The sequence below is a fragment of the Orbicella franksi genome, chromosome 12 (genome assembly GCF_964199315.1).
Source record: "Orbicella franksi chromosome 12, jaOrbFran1.1, whole genome shotgun sequence".
Taxonomy (NCBI): domain Eukaryota; kingdom Metazoa; phylum Cnidaria; class Anthozoa; order Scleractinia; family Merulinidae; genus Orbicella; species Orbicella franksi.
Window position 1 is genome coordinate 22418858 of NC_138156.1, and position 27989 is coordinate 22446846.

Sequence of the window (27989 nt, forward strand, 5' to 3'; positions counted from 1 at the left end):
GTTCCTGGGCTTACACTTATAGTAGTGATCGTGCCTGACGGAGTCTCAAATTCATGACCTGCCAAAAAAAAGTATATATATGTATATTATGGGTCAGAAGTCAGGTAGATCAATTCTTTTTGTTTTTGTCGCCGAGGCTTATACTGAATCGTCGGAGGTGTTCAGATTTTTTCGACACCTCTTATTGGTTAGTCGCTTAGTCTTCGTACACACTGGCTGAAACGTCTGTTGCAGACACACTATTTGACACTTGGGTCCGTCCATACTGTTACCTGTCCACTTCAAGTGGCACATAGGGCCTTAACAACCGTATGGTACGTCCACGCTACGCCGGAGGTATTTGAAAACGCAGCTCGTTCTCTGCAGTCCACACTAATCCGTCACGAAAACGGAGCTTTTCAAAAACGCTCTTCAAACCAGAGGAATTTGAAATCGCCGCCTTTGCGCTTCAGTGTCGTCGGAAAACATTTTGAAAACGAGGCTTTTCGAAAACGATGACGTCACGATAATCATGTGATTTCCCTGACCGAGTTTTCCTCAAACACAAATCCAAAATGACCGGTGATTGTTGCGTTTTTAAATTTCTCCTGCCTAGTGTGGACGGAAAACATTTGATGCGTTTTCAGAGTGAAACCTCCGTTTTTAAATTCCACCGGCGAAGTGTGATGGAGTGTTAAAAGAGCTTTCAGCCTTGTTTAACTTGATCTTCTTGTTACCTTGCTTGGAAGAGTTCTTTGTAGTCAAACATCATGGGAATTAATTATTAATACCTCTTATTATCCCACTCGTCTTCTTCGCAGTTTCAAAAATTTCATTCGCGTTTTCATCTAGGTCTCGAACATCTTGTTTATCCTCGCCAGTTTTAAGAAATTCGCCGTTTGCCGGCGGTTCAGCAGCTCCAGATAAACACTCAAACGAAGGCGAAGCCAGAGGAGAAACGTATATATTCGTCATTGTGGCGTTCACGGTCGTTTTCAGCGAGCTAATTCGATTCTATCAGCTCTTGTCGACCTCGCTAGCCCAAATTCTGCCTCTTTCTCTCGTGAAGTGTCGTCAGAAAAATTTCCGTTTGTTGCAGCCATGCACAAGGTTGAAGCTGCTAGTGAAAATGATGTCAAGATTTCAACACACCTATACAAATTTTCACCATGCTTTTTGATTTAATTTTCAAAGCTGCACGTGAACAGTTGTGATATGAAGAAAAAAATTCGGGTGATAAACATTCTTGTTTATCTTTTAATTTTTCACTTCAAATGTATTTTCGTTCTTATTTTTATTTATTTATTTTTTGTTGTTGTATAAATGATAAAAGTCAAAGAATAGGTGAACTGTGGTCCCCAAACAACGTTTTCCTTTTTAACTCGTAATTTATCAGTTTTTTCTGAACTGCCAGGCCATTCAACTAACTCTTTAAAAAGTAGCTGAAATCACAGAGTATTGAGAGCACTACGGTTTTTGCACATGTGTGATTATCGCGAAATGAATTTACAACTCACATAAGTCACGAGACGAAAACAAAAACAGGAACTTTTCTTTTTACGTCAAGCGAAACAGACAGTTCAAACGTACACAATTCTTTGAAAGATAAATACAGCTCATTATTTTTGCAAAGTTTTATTAATTTTCTTAAGAAAGGCAGATGCCGTTTCAACAGGAAAATAGTGAAACGCATAATTTTTTGTCCAGACTCGGTAAAAATGGCACCGTTGCAAAACATCTCCTGGCCTAGGAAAGCTAGCGTAGTAGGCTGGTGGAGATTTAGAGAGAGTTAAAAAACGCTAGAAAATACACTGATTTGGGTGACAAATTTTCCAAACCCGCTGTCTTCGAGAGGAGAGGTTGAGTAAAGGAAGCAAGTAAAAGCCTGGGGAGATTAGGATACTTAGTGACTGGTACATGACGTATCTTTAGCTTTATGCAGCTGGTCAAGACGGCGTTTGGCGGGAAATTCGCCATCTTTCCATTTCGCTCCAAGCGGAGATGGTTTTGCAATATTCAAGCGCTTAGTTTTTGCTATAAGCTGATGTTGACCCGAGACAATTTGAACGTTTTCCATCTCCTTGCTCTCTGAAGAGAGCAATGGGCAAAGCGAGGTTGAGCAGGGCGACTGGAAAGAGAGCAAGAAGCAGCTCAGAGGAAGAGGTTAGTTTGGTTGATTAAGATCGCGATTAACGCTACATTTCCATAAGCTTACTGAAAGCTTACCTTCTCGGCACTTTTTTTTACTCGCTCAGGAAAAAGGCCCTGCTCAGCAAACCATCAAAAGTTATTTCAGTGCAAAGGTAAGCTTAATATGCCTGGGATAAATTCTAATTATACTGCATTCAATAGTTTACAGACTTACTGTTTGAATGAAGTCTTACCGTTCTCTGTCTTCCTTCTTAAACCTTATGCCTAATAGTTAAGCTTAAAAGTGCATATGAGTGCTAGACCAAAGCCAACTTGTATTTCCCACAACTGAAACACTGTCTTCAATAAGAGCGGTTTCGATTTAATCGCTGGTCAGGGACATTACGTGAAGACTCTGACAGCGCTTCTCTCCACCCAGATAAATAAATGGGTAGCACCAGTAAAGAAAATGCTGTAGGTGACCTTGCAGTGAACTAGCGTCCCATCTAGGCGCAGGAGGGGGGAGGTGTTGGGAAGAAGAAAATAAATATTCCTAGTTGCTTGATGCTACTGATGAAGCACAATTTTCCATGTCAGATATGCAACCAGCCAAAAAGGCCAGATGTGAACATGTACGGAAATGTCCTTTTTTTGGTGTATAAAATGATTAGGATTCAGAGAACCAGGGGCCTGTTTCTTGAAAGCCCCAGAAACCTTTTGGGCCAGCAAAGCCATTTTTAGTTAATCTGTATCCAAATGCAAAGTGGCGTGTATGCTTGAAACTTCTCATGTGAAGGGAACCTCTGTTCATATTAAGAATATGTGAATAAAACTGCTCTGTAATCATTTGAGATTTTTTGGGGTTTGAGATTTTACTATGGCTTTCCAGCTACGAAACAATTTGGGACCCTCAAGAAACGGGCCCCAGGTTGACCACATTCCCCACCAAAAATTCCTAAGAGCATTACAACCCTAGCTAAAAGGAAAGAAAATTTGACAACTCTTAAAGGAATGATAGCCTCAATACCCCAATGCTTTAATGAAATGAAAAATTAAAATGAAATCCTCAGTCATTATAGAGCTTTGAATGTTAAAATATTGTTAAAAAGACCAAAAAGATGCTTAATGGCAGTATGGTTGATTATACCGCCATTTAGCATCTTTTTAAAAAATATTTTCAACATTTACTTGTAGTTTAAAAGATGCTACGCAGTTTCTACATTACTATTCAATATTATAGAGCTTTGCACTGATTAACCTAAATCTTTGTAAAGCAAATAAATTAACAAGTGATAACGTATGTTGTAGGAAACTTATCAACTTTGGACAACTATAGGACAAGAATCCAAAGGTTGGCCAGTTTTAGTAACTTTCTTGAATAATCATCGAATTATTTCCAGCAATTTTTTACTGCAAGGCTGTGGTCTATGAAAAATTATGAGGAATCCAAAGGTTCCTAACCATGAAATCCTGTGTACCCAGAACTTAAACTTATACATGTATCAAAAAAGTAAGTTTTTCTAGTCACCCAAAGGCAAGAGTTAGTCACCTGTGGCACCTGGGTGTTTCTAGAGCACAGCCCTGTATTGTAAAGCACTGTATAGTAGAATTTCATTAGGTTACTGTGGTGCAAGTTTACTTTTTGTTGCTTTATTTAGTGAGTTCTAACTTAGTACATGCATCCATATAAATTCTCAATACTATTCTTCTAGGAAATGGATCCAGGAAGAGCCTCAAGCTATCAACAAAAAAGGTACAACTTTACAAGTAAATATCATTGGATCATGTGTATGACTTGTTGACCGAGTGTCGGTCAATATATTGGCTGATGTGTTGTTATTATTCAGCTTTGGGTGTCATCCAAATATTGTGCTCTATGTTCTCAAACTCATTAATAATTCATCAAGTTTAAACAAAGGAAATCATGACTGTGGCAGTGTTTGGATATTTGATCTTAATTAGCATAGATTTTTACGATTTTATTTCTCCGTTTTCTCCTTTGTTTTCGTTTCGATTGAGAAGATATATCAAACACTCAAGATAGTGTCTGACCACATTTCCAAACACCTTGAACTTCGTCAAAAATACTCCGCTGCGTGTCATATTTTCAACTCTCTTCTCGGTGTTTGGAAATGTGGTCAAACATGGTCTTTCATGTTTCATATATTACTTGAAAGATATGTGCATGACTTGTAGACTTATTGAGGACTGTACCAGTTTGGAGAAAAAGAAGCCCAAGTGTTTTTGGTACAGTGAAGTCCATATTTTGGAAACATAAATACCTCCATTTAATAAGTACTACAAGTTATGGAAAATGCACAATAAGATACCAGGGTCCATATACAGTTGTATCTGATCAAAAATTAGCGAGGAATTAAGGACATCACCAACCCTCATGACGTTTAAGACGAGAATGAGACAAATTGACCTTTCAGACCTCATTGACAACAATCTAGCAGTTCCTGGAAACTATGTAAATCGTGAACAGAATCATTTTTATATTATTATCGTGGTGTAATTAAGTATTTATCAACTTCAATATTTATTTATTAATTTTTGTAAACCAGTCATTAGGTATTGACTTTAGTTAGGTGTCCCCAATTAGCTAATCTATAGCTAAATGCACATTGACACATTAATAAAGTTTTCATTCATTCATTTATTCATTCATAACACATAGAAAATAGTAATTATTTCCCAAGGTTCAACTGCATAACAAGTTTTAATTAATAACTATTATTAAACTTGTTATTCAGTTGGATCTTGGAAAATGAAAAATAGTTCAAGAGGTCAGGGTTCAACTAGATAACTGGAAGCAACTGACTGAAAAAGCACACCTAAGGGAAAATGATCTGGGTTCAAGATAGCAGGGAGTTTGAGATAGTGAGGTGCTACTATAGTAATTGTATTTATCACAAAATTTCAAATGTTGCTGTTTAGAGTGTTCAATGCAGTTAGCTACACCTAGCTAGTTCACAGGCATGTCACTTAAAGTGCCTATGAATTGAAATTTTTTTTGCGTTTATCTGTCGCTTGTTATGTCTACTTTTCAAAACTGTGTAAAGCAAATAATGTTACGAAGAGAAAAATCTGACTTTTTGCTGCCCAAAGTGAGCTTAGTATAGCAAAACAGTGGGTTTGGAGACTGGCAACGAGTTTACAAGTGATGATGTACATGTAGTTAACAACTGCATCGCAAAATGGAGGCTGGGTGCCTGTGATATCCAGGAGCTTCCACTATTGGCAGCCAGCTCCTAGATGGAGACTGCTCCCATGGCTGGCAAATCCTGGCAAGCCAGCCATGAGCCCCCACGCAGAAGGGAGAGCAGGCACCCGTCACACTGTGTGAACAGTGGAAAAGAGGGAGGGAAATGGGGGGGAGGGAGGAAGCCTTGAAGATGAGGTCCCATGAACTGCCACGCAAATAACACGCTAGCGCCTGTAACGCTAAACACACTTCAGTCAAAGAGCACATGGGATCTGGCGCATGCCCATGTATGAAACGCCGCTGACTCCAGACAACACTGGCGCTCTTTGTTGTTAACTCCGTTAAATTGCATTTAACTGCATGAAATTGTTCCAGCGATTTGTTTACCTTACTTTGCCTCTGTAGCTACGTGAATTGCCAGAGGAGATTTCTTCAAAGTTTGCTATTTTTTTGCAAGTAAAATGTCAGATAGTGATGGATATATGTCCTCCAGTGAAAGTTCCAACGTACAAGAGCCAGAAAGTAAAGATGAAGTCGTCTCAACAATTTCCTACATCACAACCTTGTAATACATTCATTTTGGCTGCGTGCAAAATGGACCCACTTTTGGTTGTCAAATTCGAACTTTGGGCAGCAAAAAGTCAAATTTTTCTCTCTTTAACATTATTCGCTTTTGGCAATTTCGAAAAGTAGACATACATGTAACAAGCGACAGAAAAACACCAAAACACTTTTCACTTCGTAGGCACCTTAAACTAAAAGAAACAAATATATTAACTAAACATAGCTTAAAAATCCAACTGGTAGGAGGCAGACCAGTTGGCTATGTTACTAGCATGACTGAGGAGTTGAACTAGGGTCTAGTGAGAAACAATTTCAGCTAAGTGGTCAGAGCGGGACATGAATCCATGACCTTTGGATTTCAAGTCCTGCTGACCCTAACCACTTGGCTACACTGCTTTCTCACAGATGTACATGTACTGGAATGACGTCAAGTAACAATTTAACATTGTTATCAGGCTCATGATGAATGAATTTCTATTCAAAGTTAACAATTTCAGTTAACACATTTGTTATGTATTGTATTTTCAAGGTCACAATAATTCCATTTTTGTAGTGATTACTTATTCTTCTGGTGTACGAAACATTTGCATTGAAGAAGTTTCTGTTTAAAATGCTGTTAAATTGAACTTATTTAATCATTTTATATCTAAAACTCATTTACAGTATATTGTTAGCACAGCCATCTATCTTTCTGGCTGGCTTAGTGGCAAAGAAGAAGCTGCTGTGTTCTTATGTGCACACAAATTACAGTATGCACAGAATTGTGCTCAGTAAGGACGCACTGCACAATGCAGTGGAATTACCAAATATTTCAGTACTACAGTACACTGTTTAGTTAGTTTTTCCCCATGTATTTTAGTGGACAAGTAAGCTGCATCTTGTATGGAAATGATTTACACTTTACTTCATTTTATTGTTCTTACCTCTCAGGATAGCAAGATCAAAACTACAAGTTCTCATTTTGTTCAGAAAGACGAAACCAAGGTTATCCACAGTAATGCAAGCAAAAATGGCACAACAAGACCTTCTTTACAAAGTAACAAGAGTAACACTGAGATACAGCACTTTACAAAGATAATGGAACAAAATGGTGCTTTACCAAGAAATGAGAAGGCAAATGAAGATAGAATCATGTCACTTACCTTGGCACATGGTTTTCCCTCCCCTTCTGTTAATAATAACATAGTAAATGATTTAAAACCACCAGCACCAGCATGCTGGAGTGGAGGGAAAAAACATTCAGTTGTGAATGGGTACAAATGTGATGTCTTGCCTGATAACAATACCGTAACAGCTATAGAAGATGATGATCTCATTCCGCCGACACCATCTCCAGCAGGACAACACAGTGTCGTGAGCTGTCATACGCAATTGCGTTCCCCCTTGACAAATAAAATGTCAGTTGCCAATCAGTTATCTACCACAAATTATTATACCTCTGAACAGAGAGAGACAGAGGAAGTTGAAATGGACAACACTGGTTTTCAAGGATGTGATCCTGCAGTGAGAGATACTGGCAATGAGTCAGTTGTATCAGATTTAGTTTCACCTTCTTGCAACTCTCTGAGAACTCCATCAACAACATGTTCAACTAGTAGAAAAAAATATAAACTGTCCAAAAAGGGGAAACTGCGAAAAGTGTTGTCCAGTCCTTTAAAAAAAGCAAAGCATTTGTGTGGATCAACAGCAAAGTCTCCCAAAAATGAAAGAAATGTTGTAAAAGGAACACAAGTGGCTGATCAGAAGAGATCTACTCCAGTTATTGCCCCCTCAAAATGTGTTGTTCTGAGATCGAGAATGAAAAGGTCAGCTGCCAAGGGATGCTCTCCTTTACAGAAGAGATTGCAAACAGAGCTGCCTCTGCCAGCTAAGGTATTTCTTGGGTTAAACACAGATAATTTTTGCATTTTTTCTCAGCAATTGACAATGTCCTGTGGAGTGTCTGACTGGACACACCCGGGGAGGGGGGGCACTGCCATATATGGGCTATATAGGTATGTGCCACTGTGAAGGGTATGGTTTTCAAGCAGTTTACTCTAGGATAGGGTATATAAATCAGAGTATTTGGGTCTAGAATAGGGTATCATTTTTCACAAAACTGACTGGTTGGTTGAAGATTTTATCTAGAGTAAGGAAACCAGGAATTGCCACTCAAAAATATGTAAAAATCAAACCGGCAAGTTTAAATTTACGCAAATCAGCCTCAACAGTGTCGACAGATGGGGGGATTTGGGGAGTTTACTCTAGCATAGGTTAGCAAAATTCAGCTGAACTAACTCTGGTATAGGCTAAGGGTTCCAGGGTCCCAGCGGCACATCCCCACCCAGAAATTCCCAAAGTATCCCCACGGGTAGACACAAGCCTCAGGCTTGTTCAGTGTTGGGAAAACAAGAAATTTTAATCAGGAAATTGCTGTATTCGAAACAACAAACAGTACTAACTTAAATCCTGCTGGCTCTCCACATTGACTGTGCATCTGTGGGTAAAAGGAAAAAAGCACAAATTCATGGTAGAGAACTAATGAAGCTGATGAATTAATGTCACAATATACCATTTTGCTCATGCTGGCTCCAGTCCCTTGTGGGGGCAAAATTTGATCTATTTCATGCATTAATGAGGGTATTTTTGGCCAAGTGATTACTTCCTACCCCCACAAGGGAATGGAACTAGGAAATATTTGCATTAGCAAAATGGTCTATTGCTAGTGCTAGTTCAAAATAAAAGGTCTTCCCACTTACCCAGTGTAACTATTGGTGTTTCACTCACCCCCTCTGTATCCCACCCCTGAACTCTAAACATTATACCACTCCAGATCTGACAATAGAAATTATTTTCTAATATTATAAAACTACCAAGTGACTACTCACTGGCTTGCCTCAATTCCCTTTCAGAATGCAGTAAAATGTAACCTCTGGGAAAGGATGGATGAAAGTATGCCAAGTAGCAAATCTGTAGAAAAATTAGAGCAAAGGGCTTTAGATTCTAAAGAGAAGTGCCTTACAGACAAGCATGTTGAAGATAAAAGAATACTAGAGGAATACATGCTAGACACAAGCTTGGAGAATTCTTCACTCAATGAAGAATTGCTAGAATGTCTAGAATCATCTGTAAAAGGTAGCATGGTGCCAATTCCTCAAGAAATTGATCACAGTGAAATTGACATTAAGAAATGCTCAGCAGATATAGCTGAAGAAATCACTGAGCAATTTAAATCTCCAGTTAAAGCAGTGGTCCATAAATCTGGGTTGTCACAAAGTAAATCTCCAGGATTATGTAACTTAGCTGTGCAAACACAGACATCATCAAATGCTGCTGCAAACACTTCCATTGACAGTGTTGTTGATGCAGCTGAGTTGGATAATTTACTGGATGGTGTCGAGTGGTCACCCATGATCACTTGTCCTGATAACTTGCATAGTTCACGGTAGGTCCCATTAAGTAAACAAATAATTATCTTAGTTTATTGACAACTTAGTGTAGAATCTCAAGTGGCAGGGAGTGGACCAGTTGGCTACAGTATTTCACATCCAGCTGATATTAGGATTATCAAGAACAATGATTGCTAGTAGTCGGGTGTACAAAGTTAGATTTTGAACCTGTGGATTTTATAGCTTATTTTTACAACAACAACAACAATCTTTATTTCGTGCCCAGAAAAATTTTACAATAAAAATAAATACATGCAATGTGAAAAAATAACAATGAAAAACAGAGCACAGCCACTTAGAAATAGCTAAGACTAATCAAACTAAGTGGCTGGGCCAAGCGGAAAAAATATTGCAATAAAGTTACAGAATATATGAAAAAAAAAAAACAGGACACGATTTCATTTACACACACACACAGACACAGACACACATACAGAGAATGAAAAAGAAAAAAATGAATGTGCACACCTGCTTATGTTACATTTAGCAATGCAAATAAAATCTGTATAATTCCAAAGCAACCCCATTACAACTAACAACACCCGTCATTGCATAAAATCTGAGAAAATCCTTCACCTGCTTTATTTTTTAGCAAGAACAGTTCATGCAAAGCACTCTTCTCCCCTGACAAGGGTAATGAACAGGACAATGAGATCTCCAAGGACCTTCAAAATAAATGCTCACTCGCTAGTAATGCTAGTCTCTCCTCATCGGGAACTGCTGGCTACAGTCGCTTCTTGGTGCTGGAGGTGTCACGCCGAGAGTTGATGGGTGAAGAAGTTGTGGCTAAGTACGGGAGGCAGTTGTCAGAGAAGGTCCTTAGACTGTTTGAAGAAACCTTAAGTCAAGAGAAGTTCTGCAGTCTGAGAGAAGAGTGGGAGATGAGTGAGGTTGAACCTGGCGATATTGTTCATATTACTGGTATGGATATTTTTCATTTTTAACCTTTAATCATTGAACAGTCTAAGGCCCAGTTCAGACATTGTGCCTCTGCCATGCCAAACTAAATTCAGGAATTAAGTTCGAAAAAAGCACAGCAGCAGCACAGTGTCTGAATCAAACTTTTGAATTAAGTTCCCCAAGCAATTAAGTTCGACAAGCTCTGCTGTGCTACATGACTGGAGCGATTCAAATATTTTGCTTCTGCCACGCTAAACAAAATTCATAAATTACATTTATATAATGTATTTTATATAATGTAATGTATTTTGGCGAGATTGCATTCCCACGGGGAGCTAAGAGGTGAATTGTTACAAGGCATCAGTAAATCCTGAATTTGGTTCAACTCTGACACAACGTCTGAATCAGAGTTGTTTTCCTGCTGTGCTACAGTCAAACCAAATTGCAATTAAGTTTGGCATGGCGAAGCACGACGTTTGAACTGCGCCGAGCATAATTTTGATGGTACCTAACTCTTAACAGTTCTCTACAGCTGGAAGTAGTGCTACACTGTACTCCCACCAGATAGGATGCCATCCCTTTGCAGGCATTTAGCCAATATCATGTTAAGCTCCTGTAACAGGTCACTGGTAACAATGTTTACTCCTGGGTAGCAGGGGTTTCATTAATGCTTTCAGCAGGAGGGTAACTGGTTTTCTCAGATGGGAAAAATTATTTGAACAGAACTTCTTCATAAGAAAAACTTTCCAGTAGATGGTCAAACCAGGCAAGCAAAATCATCCTCTCAGCTGTCAATTTGCCCGGTGCCCGGCCCTTAATGAAACCTCTGTAGTAGAGGTAGAATAGAGTGCCCTGCCTAAGAATACAACACAGTAACCCTAACTAAAGTTAGAACTAAGACAACTTGACCAAGGTTTCAACATTTTAATGATTTTAAGCCTTTACCACTCCCACACCTTGCCATCACCCTTGAGCGCCATAAATTATGTTTCTCTTTTTAGTGCGCAAAGAAAATCAGTTTTCCAGGGGAAAGCTATAGCTGGGATCTACTAGTCTGACCATCATTTCACTAGCCTGGATAAAATTTTGTCAGTGCTAGTACGATTAATTGATTAAAAATCAGAAAGAAATCTGTTCCTAATAGTGCTTCTAAATTTGAATTTTTCTCTAATTCTACCCTAAAAAACTTCACTTGACCATCAGTTGGAGGATAGAATGAAGTAGCCAGACTGCAAAACCCCAACCTGGGATATTGGACAACACATTCTTTGAATGCTACTTTTGGAATATTTATTTTTTCAGTCATACTTTGTAAACCATCCATAGATATTATTTTGTCATCTTTGATCAGCTTTTCCTCTTTCTCTCTTTACCATGAACTACCCCTGAAATACATCATGTAGCATCTTTTTTTATAATGTATCTTTTCTTGAAACCATCCGCTCTTAATGCATTTCTTTTACAGGGACTTTTGACTCCAAGACAGGCATGTGTATCCTTGACAACTCATCTGACCATTACCTTGTTGTCCACCCTGATACTTTAGTATCTGGAACTACTGTTTCCATGGCAACTAAGTGTTTGCGGCAAAGCATACTTAATGAGCGATTCCGAACTGAAGGCCAAAGTGAAGCCATGTTGATTGGAACACTTCTTCATGATTTGTTTGACCTAGCTATAGAATTTAATGGTGAGTATATTTCCAAGAATTATCCTCCAGACTTAAGTTCTTACTTCTAACACATCCTAGTGGCATTACATTGAATCTTTCTTTTAATCTTTTGTCCCCTTTTTTAAAACTATTTTATCAAACATCAGACTTGTTTTTTGATGCAGAGTTCATAGTTTCATCATACTTCATTCCTGCAATATTTTTACTTCCAAGCTCAGTTCACCTAATCATTCATAGTGCAGCGAGGCTAGCAAATCTTGTTTGTGATTGGTCATCACATTGACAACTACATGCATCAATGATTAATATCATTCTCAGGACTTGACACTAAGGTTTTACACCACTTTCCACTTTGGAAGGTAGATTTCAAATTTTACTTTCCATCTCAAATTTTACTCTCTTAAATGGAGTGTGGTATCATAACTGCTAAACATGATAAATTTATTTAAAAAGTATTACCATATCTTATAGCATTGATATTTTTGGATATTTTTTAACAATCCTTAGTCATTAAAATTGGGGCCTCTCATCCTCATTCCACTAACCCACCACATTTGCAGTCCTAGTATGCTGTTGACAGAGGTAGAATCAGCATAATTTGAAAAGTGGCAGATTTGATTGCACCACACCAGCACCATACCACATGTACCTGTATTTATCGTACCCAGACCTACATGTACTCAGCAGCTCTCTCAATACTCCAATATGGCAGATTGGTAAATGCTAGAACGGTGTAAACTCGTCCTTTTGCGGACAAAAAATCATTGTCAGATGGTTAAGTTTATCATTTGATTATTTTTATACACACGTTTTTTACTTAAGCCTTTTTAGCATAAACGTTACTTTCCAGCATAGCCCAAAATTTAATTTTAATTTGCTTCCCAGATTGGGTAAGAATTTTGGTTCATTTTCGATTTTTTACTTTCCAAGAAGTAAATTCACTTTCCAACGGAAACTAAAGTGTTATTGTCGAGCCCTGATTCTATATAAATATTATTGCATCTTCTGATTCAACTGTAGGTATGATTTTGACTTTTTAAACACATGGTACGACACCTCTCTCATTTTTCATTCCCACTTGCCCAATGGGCAGGGGCCCAGGCAAGTCATCAACCAACTAAACAAAAACAGGAAACTAAGACTTGCCCAAGGTAAGCAAAATTTGAATGCTACTTCTCAGAAGGGCAAGCTGGAATTCAAGGGGTTTTTTAGCCCTGTTAATTCTACCTCTTGAGTCGCTGCATTGATCATGTTACTGTTATGATTTGTCTGAAGAATTCTCCCCTGATGCCCTTCTTAAGAGAGCTAGTGGACTTCTTCAGAAGCTCTCTTACTTAGATGACCTGTACAGCCTGGGACAGACAGAGAACTGGGCCATGGAGAAGCTCAAGGAGCATATTCCACTTCTCTGTGACTGGGCCAAGAAATTTGTGGCTCCTTTTCCCCACCCTGATGTTGGGGCCATAGATTTTAAGACCCCTGAATACCCACAAGAGGCTGAGCAGCCCAGTGTGTGTGTTTCCGCTTTGAGAGACATCGAAGAGAACATCTGGTCACCAAGATTTGGACTCAAGGGTAGGCAAATTTAATTTTGTTTGATGTTTCAAATTAGCGGACATCTGTTCGTAACCGTCTGAACAAGCTTCATTTTCCTTGAAAGTGTCTTTCACTAAACAATGTACATCGCCCAAGTTTGCAACAATCTTCTTATGCAGTGTGACCATCTTTGCTACAAGCCATCAAATAACACTCCAACAGCACTTACTCTAAGTTATGTTCTGAGAAAAAAAAAACGAATCCATAACTTTTTTTTTTAAGAAGACATTACATGTATCACATTTACATCACCATTCTTGAAGTTTAAAGGAGCTACATCACGGTTTGCACATCTTGAAAAGTTTAGCCTAGATTTATTTTTTTCTTCAATTTCGTTTGTAATCCGCGCTAATCTCTTCCATCCTAAACCATCCTTGTTCCGTTATGGTTTATTATTATCTCTTTGGTGTTTTTCTGTCTTAGTAAACTACTATTTTCAGGTTTCATTCAATTTCAAGGTAACTTTGTACGTGGCCAGAATAACTCGAAGTACCGTGACTGAGTTCCCTTAATCTGTGATCACTCTAGACTCTCTCGTGGTTGATTTATGATGATCTCACGAATACATTCATATGCAGAGCTATTTAATAAGATTGATTTGTGTTGATCTCTTTCTCCAGGAAAAATTGATGCCACTGTTGAAGTTAAAATTGACAGAAGACCTAAAATCAAACGACACAGACCTGATACAGGACACCAGGTGCAGACAAAAGTATTGCCATTAGAGCTGAAGACAGGAAAAATGTTCACCAAACTAGGTAAGGCCAAATGATAACTTCTTTTGTTGAAATTGCTGGAGGGCCAAGCAGATGTTACGTCAGGGGCCCCTTTCTCGAAGGTCCTGCTTTACGCACCCAATGCCATATGTTAAGATCTAAATCAAAGAAATAGTTGTGCGGGTTTTTCGTTTACTGATATTTTTATCGTTTGGATTTCAAAACCGGTTTTCGGTTGAGTATCGTAAAACTAATACCAAAGTAATCACCCTGGCCAATCACAAAGGACAAGGGAAATCCAGTGAACCAAGCAAAACTTGAAGCAAGTAATCGTAGCTGAAGTGAGGCAAAGGACTTTACGTGTGCGAAAGAGTCACGATTGGTTTTACTCCCTAATTGGATGACAAAGTGGCGCGAGTCTTTTCAGACAATAGCTTAGCATAGTAAATACTAAGCCAAGGCAAATACGAATTACTTTCGACACTCAAGTGAAAACCACAGTGACTCTGACTATTATTCACAGTTGACATTTGATGCATTTGATTACTTTATTTATGAGTATAAAATCTTCAAGGAGTTTTACTCGTTACTATTGGTCAGTACTAGTTCATTTTAGCACCACAAAGCATGTACCTCATAATTACACGCCATAAGCCTTTGTCTTATGCCACGTGCTTCCTTTATCGAGATATGAACACGCGACCTCCACTGTACACTGTATGTCAGGAGTCTGAGCGCACGAAACTTCTTGGACTTTTTTATAAAAGGAAAAAGAAACCGAGCTGCGCCTGATGGTCCTCTATGCACTTCTCTCTTGAAAACGCGTATATGAATAAAACACGGGTTGTGTCGGCTTCGTTTGTTTATTTGCGAGCTGCAGTGTACTGCTTCCTTTATATACCTGAACCTTTTACATTACCAGGTTCAATTGAACACCGGGCGCAAGTGATCCTGTACACGCTACTCATGTCTGATCGCTACTCTCAAGCAGTTGATGCAGGATTGTTGTTTTACATGAAATCAGCTCACATGCTCAGCGTGCCTGGCTTCCTCCATGAGAAAAGGGCGCTGATCATGAAGAGGAATGAGGTTGCTCGGTACTTGACGCTTAACAGGGCAGGAGCTACTGGCACCATGCCAGGTTGGTACAATGTAACGTTTGTAATTGAAATAAACCAAAAGGACTCTTAACGTCAGTTTGGATGAAAGACTTTGTTGCTAACGCAAGCAACTCTAGGGCTCACGCAGTCATGAACAGGCCGTCACAGAAAGCTATGGGATTTTAAATTTACATTGCTGGCTTGGGAAAGTCATTCAATTTAAGAACGTTTATTTAGCTACTGGAATGGTGTTGGAATGTCTGAATTTTGAACAATCTGTATGAAGTTATAATGATTTAGAATGAAGGAATGTAGAAAGCCTAAATTATCTCACCCATCAAGATGTCTTGTTAGTGAGCGGATGTTGTTGAATTAACTTGAGCTTACAACGAAGACAAAGATAGATCTATACTCTACTAAAAAAGAGTCCACTTCATCTCAAAAGCTCACGTCCGGCTCAAAAGACCACACTGTCAGATCCAAGAACGCTTCCACTTCATATCTGCATTTCTGCTTGAAAAAGCTACTGCCGCCTCAAATCTTCATTTCCACATAACTGTAATTCCACCTCAAAATGCAGTTTTAATACAAAAACTTGTTCAGTCGAGAAACACAGGCAGCATCTGTAGAGACGGGAAAGATTTTTTCTGTTACATGTGTAGTTTATTCTTATTTTTTTTTCAAGCAATGTTAAGAGACCTCAACACCTGCAAGCGTTGTTCTCAAGCACAAAACTGCACCACCTTCCACAAAGCCACAGAACAAGGCGATGGCAAGACCAGTGGACTGGGGTCACTTTTTAACGAGAAGACAGACCATATGTCCAAAACCTATGTCAACTACTTCACGAACTGGTATAAACTGGTTTGTCTGGAAGGGAAGGAGATGGAGCAGAAAAGAAACCAAAGGGAAATTTGGTGTTTGGAAGGATTGGAGAGGGAAAAGCTGGGTCGTTGTTTTAGCAACATGGTCCTGAAGCCGCACGATCATGACTCGATGCTAGCCAATAGTCATTATTGCAGACACAATTTTGAGCGTTGCGTAAATCATCCCAGCGTGACACCGTTACAGGATGTGCCTATTGCTGTGGGAGAACGCGTGATTTTGAGTGACGAGAACAATGGAGCTATAGCTCTTGCGGCAGGTGAGTCGAGTTGAACGCAGCCTTCATACCATTAGCCTTCATGCAAATTAGACAAGAAAGTAAAGAAAATCTTTTGGCTAGTTTTCCAGGCCTGGCAGTCAATCTGAGCAAGAACTCTAGAATAGGCTCGTTTTGATATATTTAAGCTAAAACTTGACTCCAAGCCTAAAGGGAACAAAACAAACACATCAAGGTTGAGCGCACAGTTTGGCTCTTAACGCTATGTCTGGGAAATGAACGAAATGTTTTGAAACTTGTACAATAAAAAAAAAGACATTTGCAAACCCTGCATGCATGTAGTTATTACGAGTCAGCTTTAGTAGTGTTTGTTTGCTTGTAGCACGTGCCTCAGTGAAAGACAATGGGCCCTTTACACGATCCGGTCACATGGTAGAAAATCACACATGCTGGGACGCAAGTTGCACGGTGGGACTTCCAAAACAAAGCAACTCGCACCAGTCCACCTTGACCTGCCTTTGTTTTGAAAGTCCCGCGGTGCAACTTGCGTCCCAACATGTGTGATTTTGAACCGTGTGACCGGATCGTGCAAAGGGCCTATTGCCTTTTGGTATCAGCCAACTAGTGGACTAATGCAAATCCTGCATTTTAATTGGCTACGCTACTAGAGGGCTATTACCTGGCATAATTTTAATTATTTATTTATTCATTTATTTATTTTAGCATATCTTAAAACACAATTTTATCTCGTTTACATATAGATATAAATTCTTAGATATTTTTTAATCTTTTTACAATTGTAAATTTAGTTAGCATCGGGCAGGCGAAGACCCACCCTGTGGATATACTGCCCGAAATGCCATTATTATTATTATTATTATTAGTAGTAGTAGTAGTAGTAGTAACAGTCCTCGAGTAGCGAAATTGGCGCAATCGAGCGCGACGCTTTCTTTCGTTTTATTCCCAAATTAACAACTGCATCGCAAAATGGAGGCTGGGTGCCTGTGATATCCAGGAGCTTCCACTATTGGCAGCCAGCTCCTAGATGGAGACTGCTCCCATGGCTGGCAAATCCTGGCAAGCCAGCCATGAGCCCCCACGCAGAAGGGAGAGCAGGCACCCGTCACTCTGTGTGAACAGTGGAAAAGAGGGAGGGAAATGGGGGGGAGGGAGGAAGCCTTGAAGATGAGGTCCCATGAACTGCCACGCAAATAACACGCTAGCGCCTGTAACGCTAAACACACTTCAGTCAAAGAGCACATGGGATCTGGCGCATGCCCATGTATGAAACGCCGCTGACTCCAGACAACACTGGCGCTCTTTGTTGTTAACTCCGTTAAATTGCATTTAACTGCATTTAACAACTGCATCGCAAAATGGAGGCTGGGTGCCTGTGATATCCAGGAGCTTCCACTATTGGCAGCCAGCTCCTAGATGGAGACTGCTCCCATGGCTGGCAAATCCTGGCAAGCCAGCCATGAGCCCCCACGCCCAGCCGGAGGACCTCCGAGCAGCGCGCTAGCCAGCTCGGAGAAGAGAGGGGCTCATGGATGGGGAGGCCAGAGCCTCGAGAAAAATGCCCAAATCCGTAGGCACCCAGTAACTGGCAAATTAGTGACAAAAACCATACCTGTTCGGCAAGTCGTTCAGCTACTGAAAGGATGGTTTCCACAGGTGTGCGCACATATAACAAGTAAGCATCACTCGACCAGCGACCCATTGTCTTAATGAGATGATCAGGAACACCTCTCTGGGCAGCAGTTGTAGCGGCTCCAATTCTAAAACTATGACCCGAGAACTTTCCAGGAATACCTGCTGCCTGTAGAGTGGTTTGAAGCAACGAGGAAAGCCGAGATCTAGAAAGAGGAGAGCCATCTTGGTGAATAAAGAGAGGTCCGGTGCCTGGCCCACTAAGATGAAGGTAGTTTGTTAATGCAGTCACAGGACAGAGAGGAAGGGAACCACGGCCAAGATAGATGAAACAACCCTGCCTGAAAGGATCAGTCTTTGCACACTTGATTAACACTCGAAAGCTTTGGGGATTGGTGGAGGAATCTACTTGAAGATCTGCCGCGGTCAAATGAACAGATGGATCAAAGGTACCATTTGTTGTAAATTCACCAGCTCTAAGAAACCCAAAGAAGCCAAGACAGCAGGCTGCCCATAGCATGACACTGTCAGGGTTGATAAAATCTAAAGACTTGTGCAAAACAGACATAAGGTCGGCTGTCACTGGTTGGCGCTGAGGGAGATTTGGGCCCTGATGACGTTTGATCCCTCGTAAGAGACGCTGAAGTTGAAGACGGTTGACAATTGGGTCTGGGAAGCCATAGTCAATGTGTAAAGAACGGACTGCAGACAAATATACTTTAATGGAAGAATGGTGAAGACGATCTGCTAAATGGGTACAGAAACGCATCAGAGTTTGTTCACTGGCTGGTAAAAGAGGCTGACTTGGCTCGAAGGGAGTATCCTGACTACAAAAATCTAAGAACTGACGTTGAGCCGAAGCATAAACTTGGCGAGTAGAAGGTGCGAGGCCATTGGTCAAATAGAACTGGCATTTATCTGTCAAATTACGGGCAGCTGAGCCAGCAGCGTTAACGGAATTGGAGTCGCCCCAGGAGCTGCATGAGGAGCAAGATGATGGAAACGCTGAAAATCAAAACGAGATAAGGCATCAGCAATCGAGTTGTCTTTACCCGGCGTATGAGAGGCAGTAAAGGCAAAGGAATGTCGGGCTGCCACAAGTGACAAGTGACGGAGAAGAACCATCATGTTCGGATCCTTCGTGGTGCCCGAATGCAAAACACTAACGACTGCCATGTTGTCGGAGCAGAACTCAACTCGTTTAGAAGCCCATCGGTGGCCCCATAGGGAAGCTGCAATAACCACCGGAAACAACTCTTTGTAGGCAATTGCCAAGGGATGCTGAACAGCTGACCATTCACCCACAAACCATTCATGATCACAAATTGCACCATAACCCCGAGCACCAGCAGCATCTGAGGAAACGTAAAATTCAGGCAAGGTCGCCCACTGTGGGGAAAGCAGGAAACTGAGACCAGCCCAAGAATGGAAAAATTCTCGCCACCAACGGAGGTCTAAGCGAAAGTCTTGGTTGATCCTAATTGGGTGGCTATCACGTCGAAAGGCTGACAATAAATTGATCATGCGTCTCAAGAAGGTACGCCCCTGAGGAACTACTTTACATGAGTGTTGGAGATTGCCAATGAGAGATTCCAGCTCCTTCCGTGTGCAATGTTGTTTGAGGGACCAGGCTTCCAGAAGTGCAGCAATACGATCAAACTTATCCTGCGGCAGACGGGCCTGAAGTGAGAGAGAATCGAGCTCAATACCGAGCACAGTTAAACAAGTGGATGGCCCCTCCAATTTGTTCGGGTGAAGAGGAATACCCCACTTTTTAAATAGCTTAACACAAGTATCAATATTGTTCTGGCAAACAGGTGAGTTAGGAGGGCCCAATGTATGGAAGTCATCCAGGTAGTGTAAAAGAAAATTCACATTATAATTGTGTTTGAGGATCCACTCGAGCATATCTGCAATGGACGAGAAGATGAAAGGAGCAGAGCGTAGTCCAAATGGAAGCGCCATATCAATAAAATATTTCCCACGCCACTTCATACCAAGTAGGTAACGATCATCAGAATGGACAGGGACATTACGGTAAGCACTTTCCACATCGAACTTTGCCAACAGCGTTCCTCTGCCGTGAAGCATGATCCCATCGATGATATCATCAACCTTCATGTACTGCACTGAAAAGGGTTCTTTTGGAATGCCATCATTGACACTATGGCCTAAAGGACTAGACAGATCCAAGATAAGCCGCCATTTTCCAGGCTGGTACTTCTTCGGGATAATTCCAAAGCGACTCACATGGAGGTTTAGGATAGGGGCTATAGCAAAGGGGCCAGCTACACGGCCTTTGTCGAGTTCCGTGAGGAGATACTGGTCGATGACTGAAGGCTGAAGGGATGCTGAAGGCATATTTTTATTCTCCGATTTTAAAGATACCGCCCGAGGGTCAAAATCCAGCTGAAAACCATTTGTGAGACCTGAAATCACGTACTCCACTTGCGTTTGGTCGGGGTAAGAACACAGTTCATGCCGAAGTTCCTCCGCGTCTATGGGGGTTACTCTGGATGGGGGGACCAGGTCTTGCTGCGGGGCGCCCAAAATGGACAAAGAACAAGAGGGCAAAGCATGGTGTGCCACTTCGGAGGGCATGTCATTACCAAAAGCATCTTGTGGTGCAGGAACAACAACATTAACAGGAACAGGAATCAAAAAATTTGAAAAGGAAACTGAACAAGATGAATGTACGCTATTTACATATGGTTTGGATCCCACTTCAACGCCGCAGACGTTTGCTTTGGGATGGGGGAGTTGACTGGGAGCGCCGGTAGGAAGAGGTTGAGGCCCGAAATGGACAGTTGACACGTGGATGATCACCTTCACATTTCTCACAGCGATGGAGGTACCGGCATTGACCAAAGGTCCAGCGACAGGTGCCATCATTCCAAGATCGGCAAAAGGTGGATGAACCGGCTATCGAAATTGAAGCTGAAGACGAAGTGGTTGGCTGCTGGCTTGACTGGGGAAGAGGTGACGATAGAGTATGGAAGTTGTACAAATCATGGTTCATGTGAGACCAGTCCACCAAACCTGCAGCAGCTGCGTCCTTGCGGAATGCAACATCGTAATGGAGCCAAGCCTTCCCAGGGAACTGGCGCGACGTCTTGAGAATTAGCAGCTTGTATTGTGTCATGTCCTGCCATCTGGAAGAATGAGCACAGCAGAAGATCCACGAGTACACAGTGAATGCTTCAACCCATGTCACGATATCAGTGATCTCTTGCACCCTTTTCTTGGAAGAACTCACGAGAAGTTTGCCATCAAGGTACGTTTGGGGCTCTGTCTCCTGGGCTTTCAAGTTCTCTGCTAGCAAGTCAGCAAGATCCACAAATTGGCCAGACCTAATTTTTGTCACCAGCTTCTCCGGGATAGGGGAATAACCGGGGCCAACAACAAACGGCCTATTCAGGGATGTTGAGGTAGAGGCGATGGAGGAATTAGAACCAAAGGAGACCAATGGCGTGAAAGACTGGTTGGAAGATGGCAATCCATTCGCAGCACCACGAGAACCAAACAACGATGGCGAAGATAAAGAAGAATTGCCTAACGTGCAGTATGTTGAAATAAAGGGAGGAACGACCAAATTACCTGAGGACTGGCCTGCAGAAGAAGGCAGTGGTTGGTTAATGACAACAGAACCGGATGACGTCGTGCCCGACGCCGCGTTTCCCGCTGTCGAAGAACTCGATGAGTGACTTTGCAAAGCCGCCAAAATGCGAGGTAACGTATCCCCCAAGGCTTGTGAAAACGCTTGACTGAGGTCCTGTTGAGAGAGGACGAAGGAGGGCGGAGTGGACACCGGAGTCGAAGAAATGGGAGGACGTACGACCGAAGAGGGAGAATCGGCTGAAGAAGAAGGCTGACTTGAATCCAACATGGCGGCCACACTGTTGTTTGTTGCACGACGATGTGCCATACCAAACGAAAGAAACAACGGCAAGATTCGAAAAACGACGAACGAAGAACAAATAATGCACACGCTACTCAGGGAGGAAGCCTTGAAGATGAGGTCCCATGAACTGCCACGCAAATAACACGCTAGCGCCTGTAACGCTAAACACACTTCAGTCAAAGAGCACATGGGATCTGGCGCATGCCCATGTATGAAACGCCGCTGACTCCAGACAACACTGGCGCTCTTTGTTGTTAACTCCGTTAAATTGCATTTAACTGCATTAAATATTTCTTCAACTTGCATTTGCTAACTTTATCACTGCCTTTTCTGTCCGACTAGTTGGGTGACAATAAAACAATTAGACCCTTCGCCCTCAAGTACCACGGGTCAATAGCCCATGAGGCTTCGCCTCATGGGCTATTGACCCATAGCCCGCAAGGGCTACGGGTTTGATTGTAAAATAAACCCACATTGTGATGATTACAGATTTTGACTATGCCTTGGCTATTTCACGATACTAAAAGGGTTTTCTCATGTGAATGCAATGACATGTATCGTTCCATTACTGTGTAATTTATGTGATATTTTGGACCATCCACACAGGCTACATCCATGAAGTGAAAAAGACCCAAGTTGCAGTCTTACTAGACAGAGACTTAACTAAAAGGTAAATTAGTCACTGGAAATTGCTACTATCAACAATTTTACATAAAACACTTTTTGGAATAATGTGGTGGAAGAAATTCATGACCTGAGTGTTAAAACGGAGACCAAAGCAATTACAGTGGCTAACATAATCAAAGAATTAACCAATGAGAAATCGAAGCACGTAGATGGAACCTGCGCCAAGCGCGGGAAAATGTGCGTGACAATGTGTGCGTGACGATGTGTGCGTGACCAAGTTGCAGCTGGCTTTAGTTTTGCATCTGATTATTTGGGTAGATGGTACGAATCACCTTCGTAACCAAACGGCAAACACTGTAGGAAAAAGTCAAAGCTATTACGGATAACTTAAGACACTCAAAGACGAACCAATGAATCACAGGTAACACTGAGTTTACACTTACACCTCAGATATGATGCACAGACCGAAGAAACAAGCTTCAAACTCTATCGCCTCGACAAAGACGAAGAGTACAGCACTCTCACTACACTGTGGTCCAACATGGCAAAACTGTTTAAGGGCGATTCTGACATAGATGCTCAGCTGCGTCGCCAAGTTGTCGACTTGGAGCCTCCGGTGTTTTCAAGGAAAAGAAGGAACGACACAGTGAGCATATCAAGCCAGACGTCAGATATCACAGAGTACTTCACGCAGCAGACACCGTGAGTTTCTTTGTTGTTGGTAAAATAAAGGAGATGGGCTCAACAGAGCTTTCAAATATTCCCAAACCGACAACTGTCTTGACCATCGCGGTTGGCGCATCTTGAAAAGTTTAGCTTGAATTTTTCGAGTTCGTCGTTTGTAATCCGTATTAATCTTCTCCATCCTTAACCATCCTTCTTTCTTTATGGTTCATTATTATCACTTTAGTGTTAGTGTTTTTCTATCTTTAATTAGTAAAATGCTATTTTCAGGTTTCCTTCAATTTAAAGGAGATTTTGTACGTGGCCAAAATAACTCAAAATACCGTGACTGATCTCCTTTTAGGTCTTGTCCTTAAGTGGGGGAATGGTCCAGCCGAACATACGTACATCTGTGAGAATGTAGATCACGTATGGGATATTTTGCTGTGTAGTATCGCGTTTTGCTATCTAACTCCACCCTGAAGATTAGAAATAACTCACGAAATATTAAGTAATGATTAGTGAAAAGAGTACAAATATCACAAGGTGTTGCCATAAAAATCGGTTTTAACATGCATCCCAATGAAGTGATGAAGACGGTAGGATTTGTTCCAGTTTAGAATAGGATCTTTCGCCTGCCCACTTTTCACGCCGAAAGTCGAGGAAGTTATGTCGCTGCAAACGAAGCATCTTATTATTCAGGAATAATAAGAATACGAAACATGTTATTATTCAGGTTGTACTATATGCCTGGATTTAGAATTAGGACTGATCTTAAGCCATTTTCCTCTTCGTCTTCCCTAAGGCAAACGTGGATAATAGAACATAGTGCATTTAGTGTGTAGTATTGCTGTACAAATTAACTTGTCAATGGTGTTTTTTTTCGTCTTGTGGTAATGCGTACACTTGTTCTTCTTCAGCGAGATTTAGGTTTTCTTGTGTGTTCTTTTAAGTTCCCAAAGCAGCAGAAGTCAGAAATCATTACCTGATCCAGCGGTGGAGTCTATCCTACAAGAGCTGAACTCAGGGCAGCAGAAGGCGGTGTCCAAAGCCCTGGCTGCTCATCACTATGCGCTGATCCTGGGCATGCCAGGCACAGGCAAGACCACCACCATCTCCTGCCTGGTCCGTGTGCTGGTGGCGAGCGGCAAATCTGTTCTGCTCACTAGTTATACTCACACTGCTGTGGACAACATTTTACTGAAGCTCAAACAGGTAACTTATGTTCATCTCTGCTGTCAGCGCAGCTGGATGAACAAATTGGGTTTGATTTTTAAAAATTGGAATTTGATTTGGTTTCAAATTGGATTTGGTTTCTAATGCAGCGATGAAGGCTGAGCATTTGGTCCGGTTTAAAATAGGACGTTTTGCATCGCCATTTTTCCCAGTGAAAGCGAAGTTAGGTCGCTGCGAAAAAGTAGCTGCGCCAAGAAGCATCTTTTTACTCAGGCAGCGTCCACACTGCGCCGGAGAAATTTGAAAACGCAGCTTTATTTTTAAAGTTAGACCTCCGTCCACACTAATCCGACACGAAAACGGATTTTTGGCGTTACGATAATCATGTGATTTCCCTGCGCGAGTTTTCCTCAAACACAAATCCAAAATGACCGGTGATTGTTGCGTTTTTAAATTTTCTCCGGCGTAGTGTGGATGGAAAACATTTGATGCGTTTTCAGAGTGAAACCTCCGTTTTCAAATTCCTCCGGCGTAGTGTGGACAGGGCCTCAGGTTTTACTGGATTTGGAGTATTAAGCCATTTCCTCTCCGTCTTACCTTCAGGCAAACGTGGATTTCCTCCGCCTTGGCCAGGTTCATAAAATTCTTCCCGAGCTACAGTCATATACTGCTCAAAGGGCTGCAGCAGGTATCAAGACTGTCAATGAACTAAGGCAATTATATGAATCCAAGGTAATGTTAATGAAAATTATTAAGCTTAATGTACTTACAATTTTTTCCTTCGGTCCATAAGCGAAATAACTGTGTACTGCCTTTATTCGTAGTCTGTAGTGGCGACCACGTGTTTGGGTGTGAAGCACGCCCTGTTCTCTCAGCGTACATTCGACTACTGTATAGTGGACGAGGCTTCTCAGATCACCCAGCCTGTGTGTATTGGTCCTCTTCGACACGCTCGTGTCTTCATCTTAGTGGGCGATCATTATCAGTTGCCGCCTTTGGTACAGAGTGTTGAAGCTAGGTGAGTTACCATTAGTGACAATTAGCACCACGGTTTTCAGCGAAAACCTCAAGCGGTAAATCGCTAGAAGTCACGTGACCAAGCACTTCGGCCACTTTCGGAGTTCTCAACGCGGGTTTTTAAAGCCGAGAAATAGGTTTTCACGTAAGTGATTTATCTGAAGTTTTTTTTCCTGAATATTAGTTTGTGCCACGTACCGATAAGAAAGTTTTGTAAACCAGTCTTTTTAGTGAATGTTTAGATGCATTTTTAGCGAACGAGTGAAAATAGGTCTTTTTGTTGCCATTTGAAAATCAAGCAATGTTGTTGTCCGGAAGTTCAATATGGCGGTCGCTTCAAGTGAAATAGTTCTTTCATGTCTTTATAGCTAAACCGGAAGAGGGCCTAAACGTCAAACGTCAAACGCCTAACCTAAATCTGTCGTTTGCGGTTTGCCGTAAACGCGAAAACCCTAGTGTTATTTCTCACAACTGGATTTTAGTCTCATTTTGTTCTTCTGTCAACAGAGAGGGAGGGATGGACATAAGTCTTTTTAAGCGTCTTTCTGAACGCCACCCTCACGCGGTGGTCAGCCTAGAGCACCAGTATCGAATGAATCAGGATATTATGGAGTTATCGAACACGCTCATCTACGAGCAAAGGCTGAAGTGCGGTACACAAGGCGTGGCAGGTGCAGTGTTAGAGCTGCCTGACTGGGACGAATTGGTCAGTTGTGTGAGGGAAAATACCGGCGGTGATGTTTCAGGTATGTGAAGTGGTTTTTAACCATGTTTTGGCTGTTCTTTGTATTCCTTCGGTCAACGATTTTAAGGTCAAACATTTTAAAGAATACAGCATAAGGATCGATTCACATCAATATAACTAATGAGCCGAATTTACATTTGCATTCTATTTGAAATAAATTTCCGTGTATTCAACTCGCCATTCCAGTTAGCAAGGCTGACCCAACAAAAAGAAAACAAAAGTCTCATCCATTACCGGCAGTGCAACTTTCAAAATCTCTCGAAAACTTTTTCTTTCCAGATAACTGGCTTCTAGATGCAGTCGTTCCTAGTCGACCAGTGGTTTTCCTAGACACGGACGGCGTCCCAGCTCCGGAGATGCGGTCGGAAAACTTAGTATCTAACGAGACGGAGGCTGTGTTAGTGCACCAGCTAGCTTGCGCACTTTTGAAAGGAGGTCTTCAGCCTTCGTCTCTAGGTATAATTTCTCCGTACAGGCATCAACTCAAGCTCATAACGCAAGTGTTTCACAGAGACACCAGTGGCAAGCAGAGTGAGATCGAAATTAACACGGTGGACAAATATCAGGGCCGAGACAAGGCGTGCATCATTGTATCATTAGTGCGAAGCAACGATCATTCCAACGTGGGTGATCTGCTGAGAGACTGGCGCCGAGTCAACGTGGCCGTGACACGTGCCAAGCAGAAATTGATTTTGATTGGTTCGCTCGTAACGCTGAAAGGCAGCTTGCTGTTACAAGAGCTTTTTGACCTGTTGGAGAGAAGAGACTGGGTGCAAGTTCTTCCTTACGATGCGCATAAGCTGTACGATTTTGTAGCAAAACCGTCCCAGACCTCTCCGGTCAAGAGCTTGGAAGTTCAGAGAACTCGGTTCAAGGATCAAGGGAACTTGCCTGATATATGAGTTGGTTATTTCTCGTGATTGTTGTCACAGATTTGTTTCCTCATTCGCTGGTCGAATATTCATGAGGCATTTGTATACAAGATTCTCAAATTTTACACGTTAATAACAGAGTAAGTAATCACACGAAGTAGTATTTAACTCGTAATATACCTTCACTAGTATTCTTTGCATGTTATTTGTTCTTGCGCAAAGAACCACGCGTCCTTCTCTCCCCTCTGTGGCTGACTTTAAAGGGAGGGAGTGGATATACTCTGGCTGAGAATGGTTTACTGCAAACTGAATTTTGGCCAGCACACTACAAATACAAAAGCAACTCACGTGAACTAGCTGCTGCAGCTTCTTTCGATCAGAATTTGGCTGCACGAACCTTGGTGTTCAGCAGGGATGTTGCTGAGGAGAACAGGTTACAGTTTCGCGTGGGAAATTGGAGAGTGCTCGTGTTATTTCTTATTGGACAAACAGAAATGTAAACACTTGGGGATAAGGGTTGGTACAACTCCCTAGAATGTTCCCCCGACTGTACCTACTTATATGGACTAGGAAAACAAGCACCAATCAACTTCGTATCACAATACATTTTAATCACTATGCAATAATCGTTTATTTGCAAGCAACACCTCCCTATGTATCCTTTAGGCTCTTCAATTATTGATCACGCTAGTAGCACTTGCACTAAAAATCATAAATGACCCGAAAATTATAATGAGAGTGACCTTAACAAAACGTCTCGTTCTTGAGATCGCAACAAAGAAAACCAACACAGCTTTCATGGCTTCAAGACGTAACATAACTTTGGTATTATTTAAGGCAATGTCATCAAAATAGCACTCAACTGTAGGTTTATATATTATTATGAGACAAAAAGTATAACTTGAAATGTTTTTGCGATTTACTCGAGATCATACATACAGAA

General features: G+C 41.4%; 1 protein-coding gene across 1 annotated transcript; it reads left to right on the forward strand.

The window, feature by feature from the left end:
• Positions 1-1769: 1769 nt before the first annotated feature.
• Positions 1770-27833, forward strand: LOC145462607 (DNA replication ATP-dependent helicase/nuclease DNA2-like). The gene is made up of 19 exons (XM_081446176.1): positions 1770-2142; positions 2235-2282; positions 3418-3460; positions 3822-3862; positions 6812-7753; positions 8773-9305; positions 9902-10230; positions 11675-11899; positions 13157-13456; positions 14098-14235; positions 15116-15334; positions 15979-16437; positions 22553-22616; positions 23024-23275; positions 24190-24451; positions 25016-25144; positions 25237-25430; positions 25937-26175; positions 26454-27833. The coding sequence occupies exons 1-19, from the start codon at positions 2080-2082 to the stop codon at positions 27074-27076; spliced, it is 5103 nt and encodes a 1700-aa protein (XP_081302302.1). The 5' UTR covers positions 1770-2079; the 3' UTR covers positions 27077-27833.
• Positions 27834-27989: the final 156 nt, after the last annotated feature.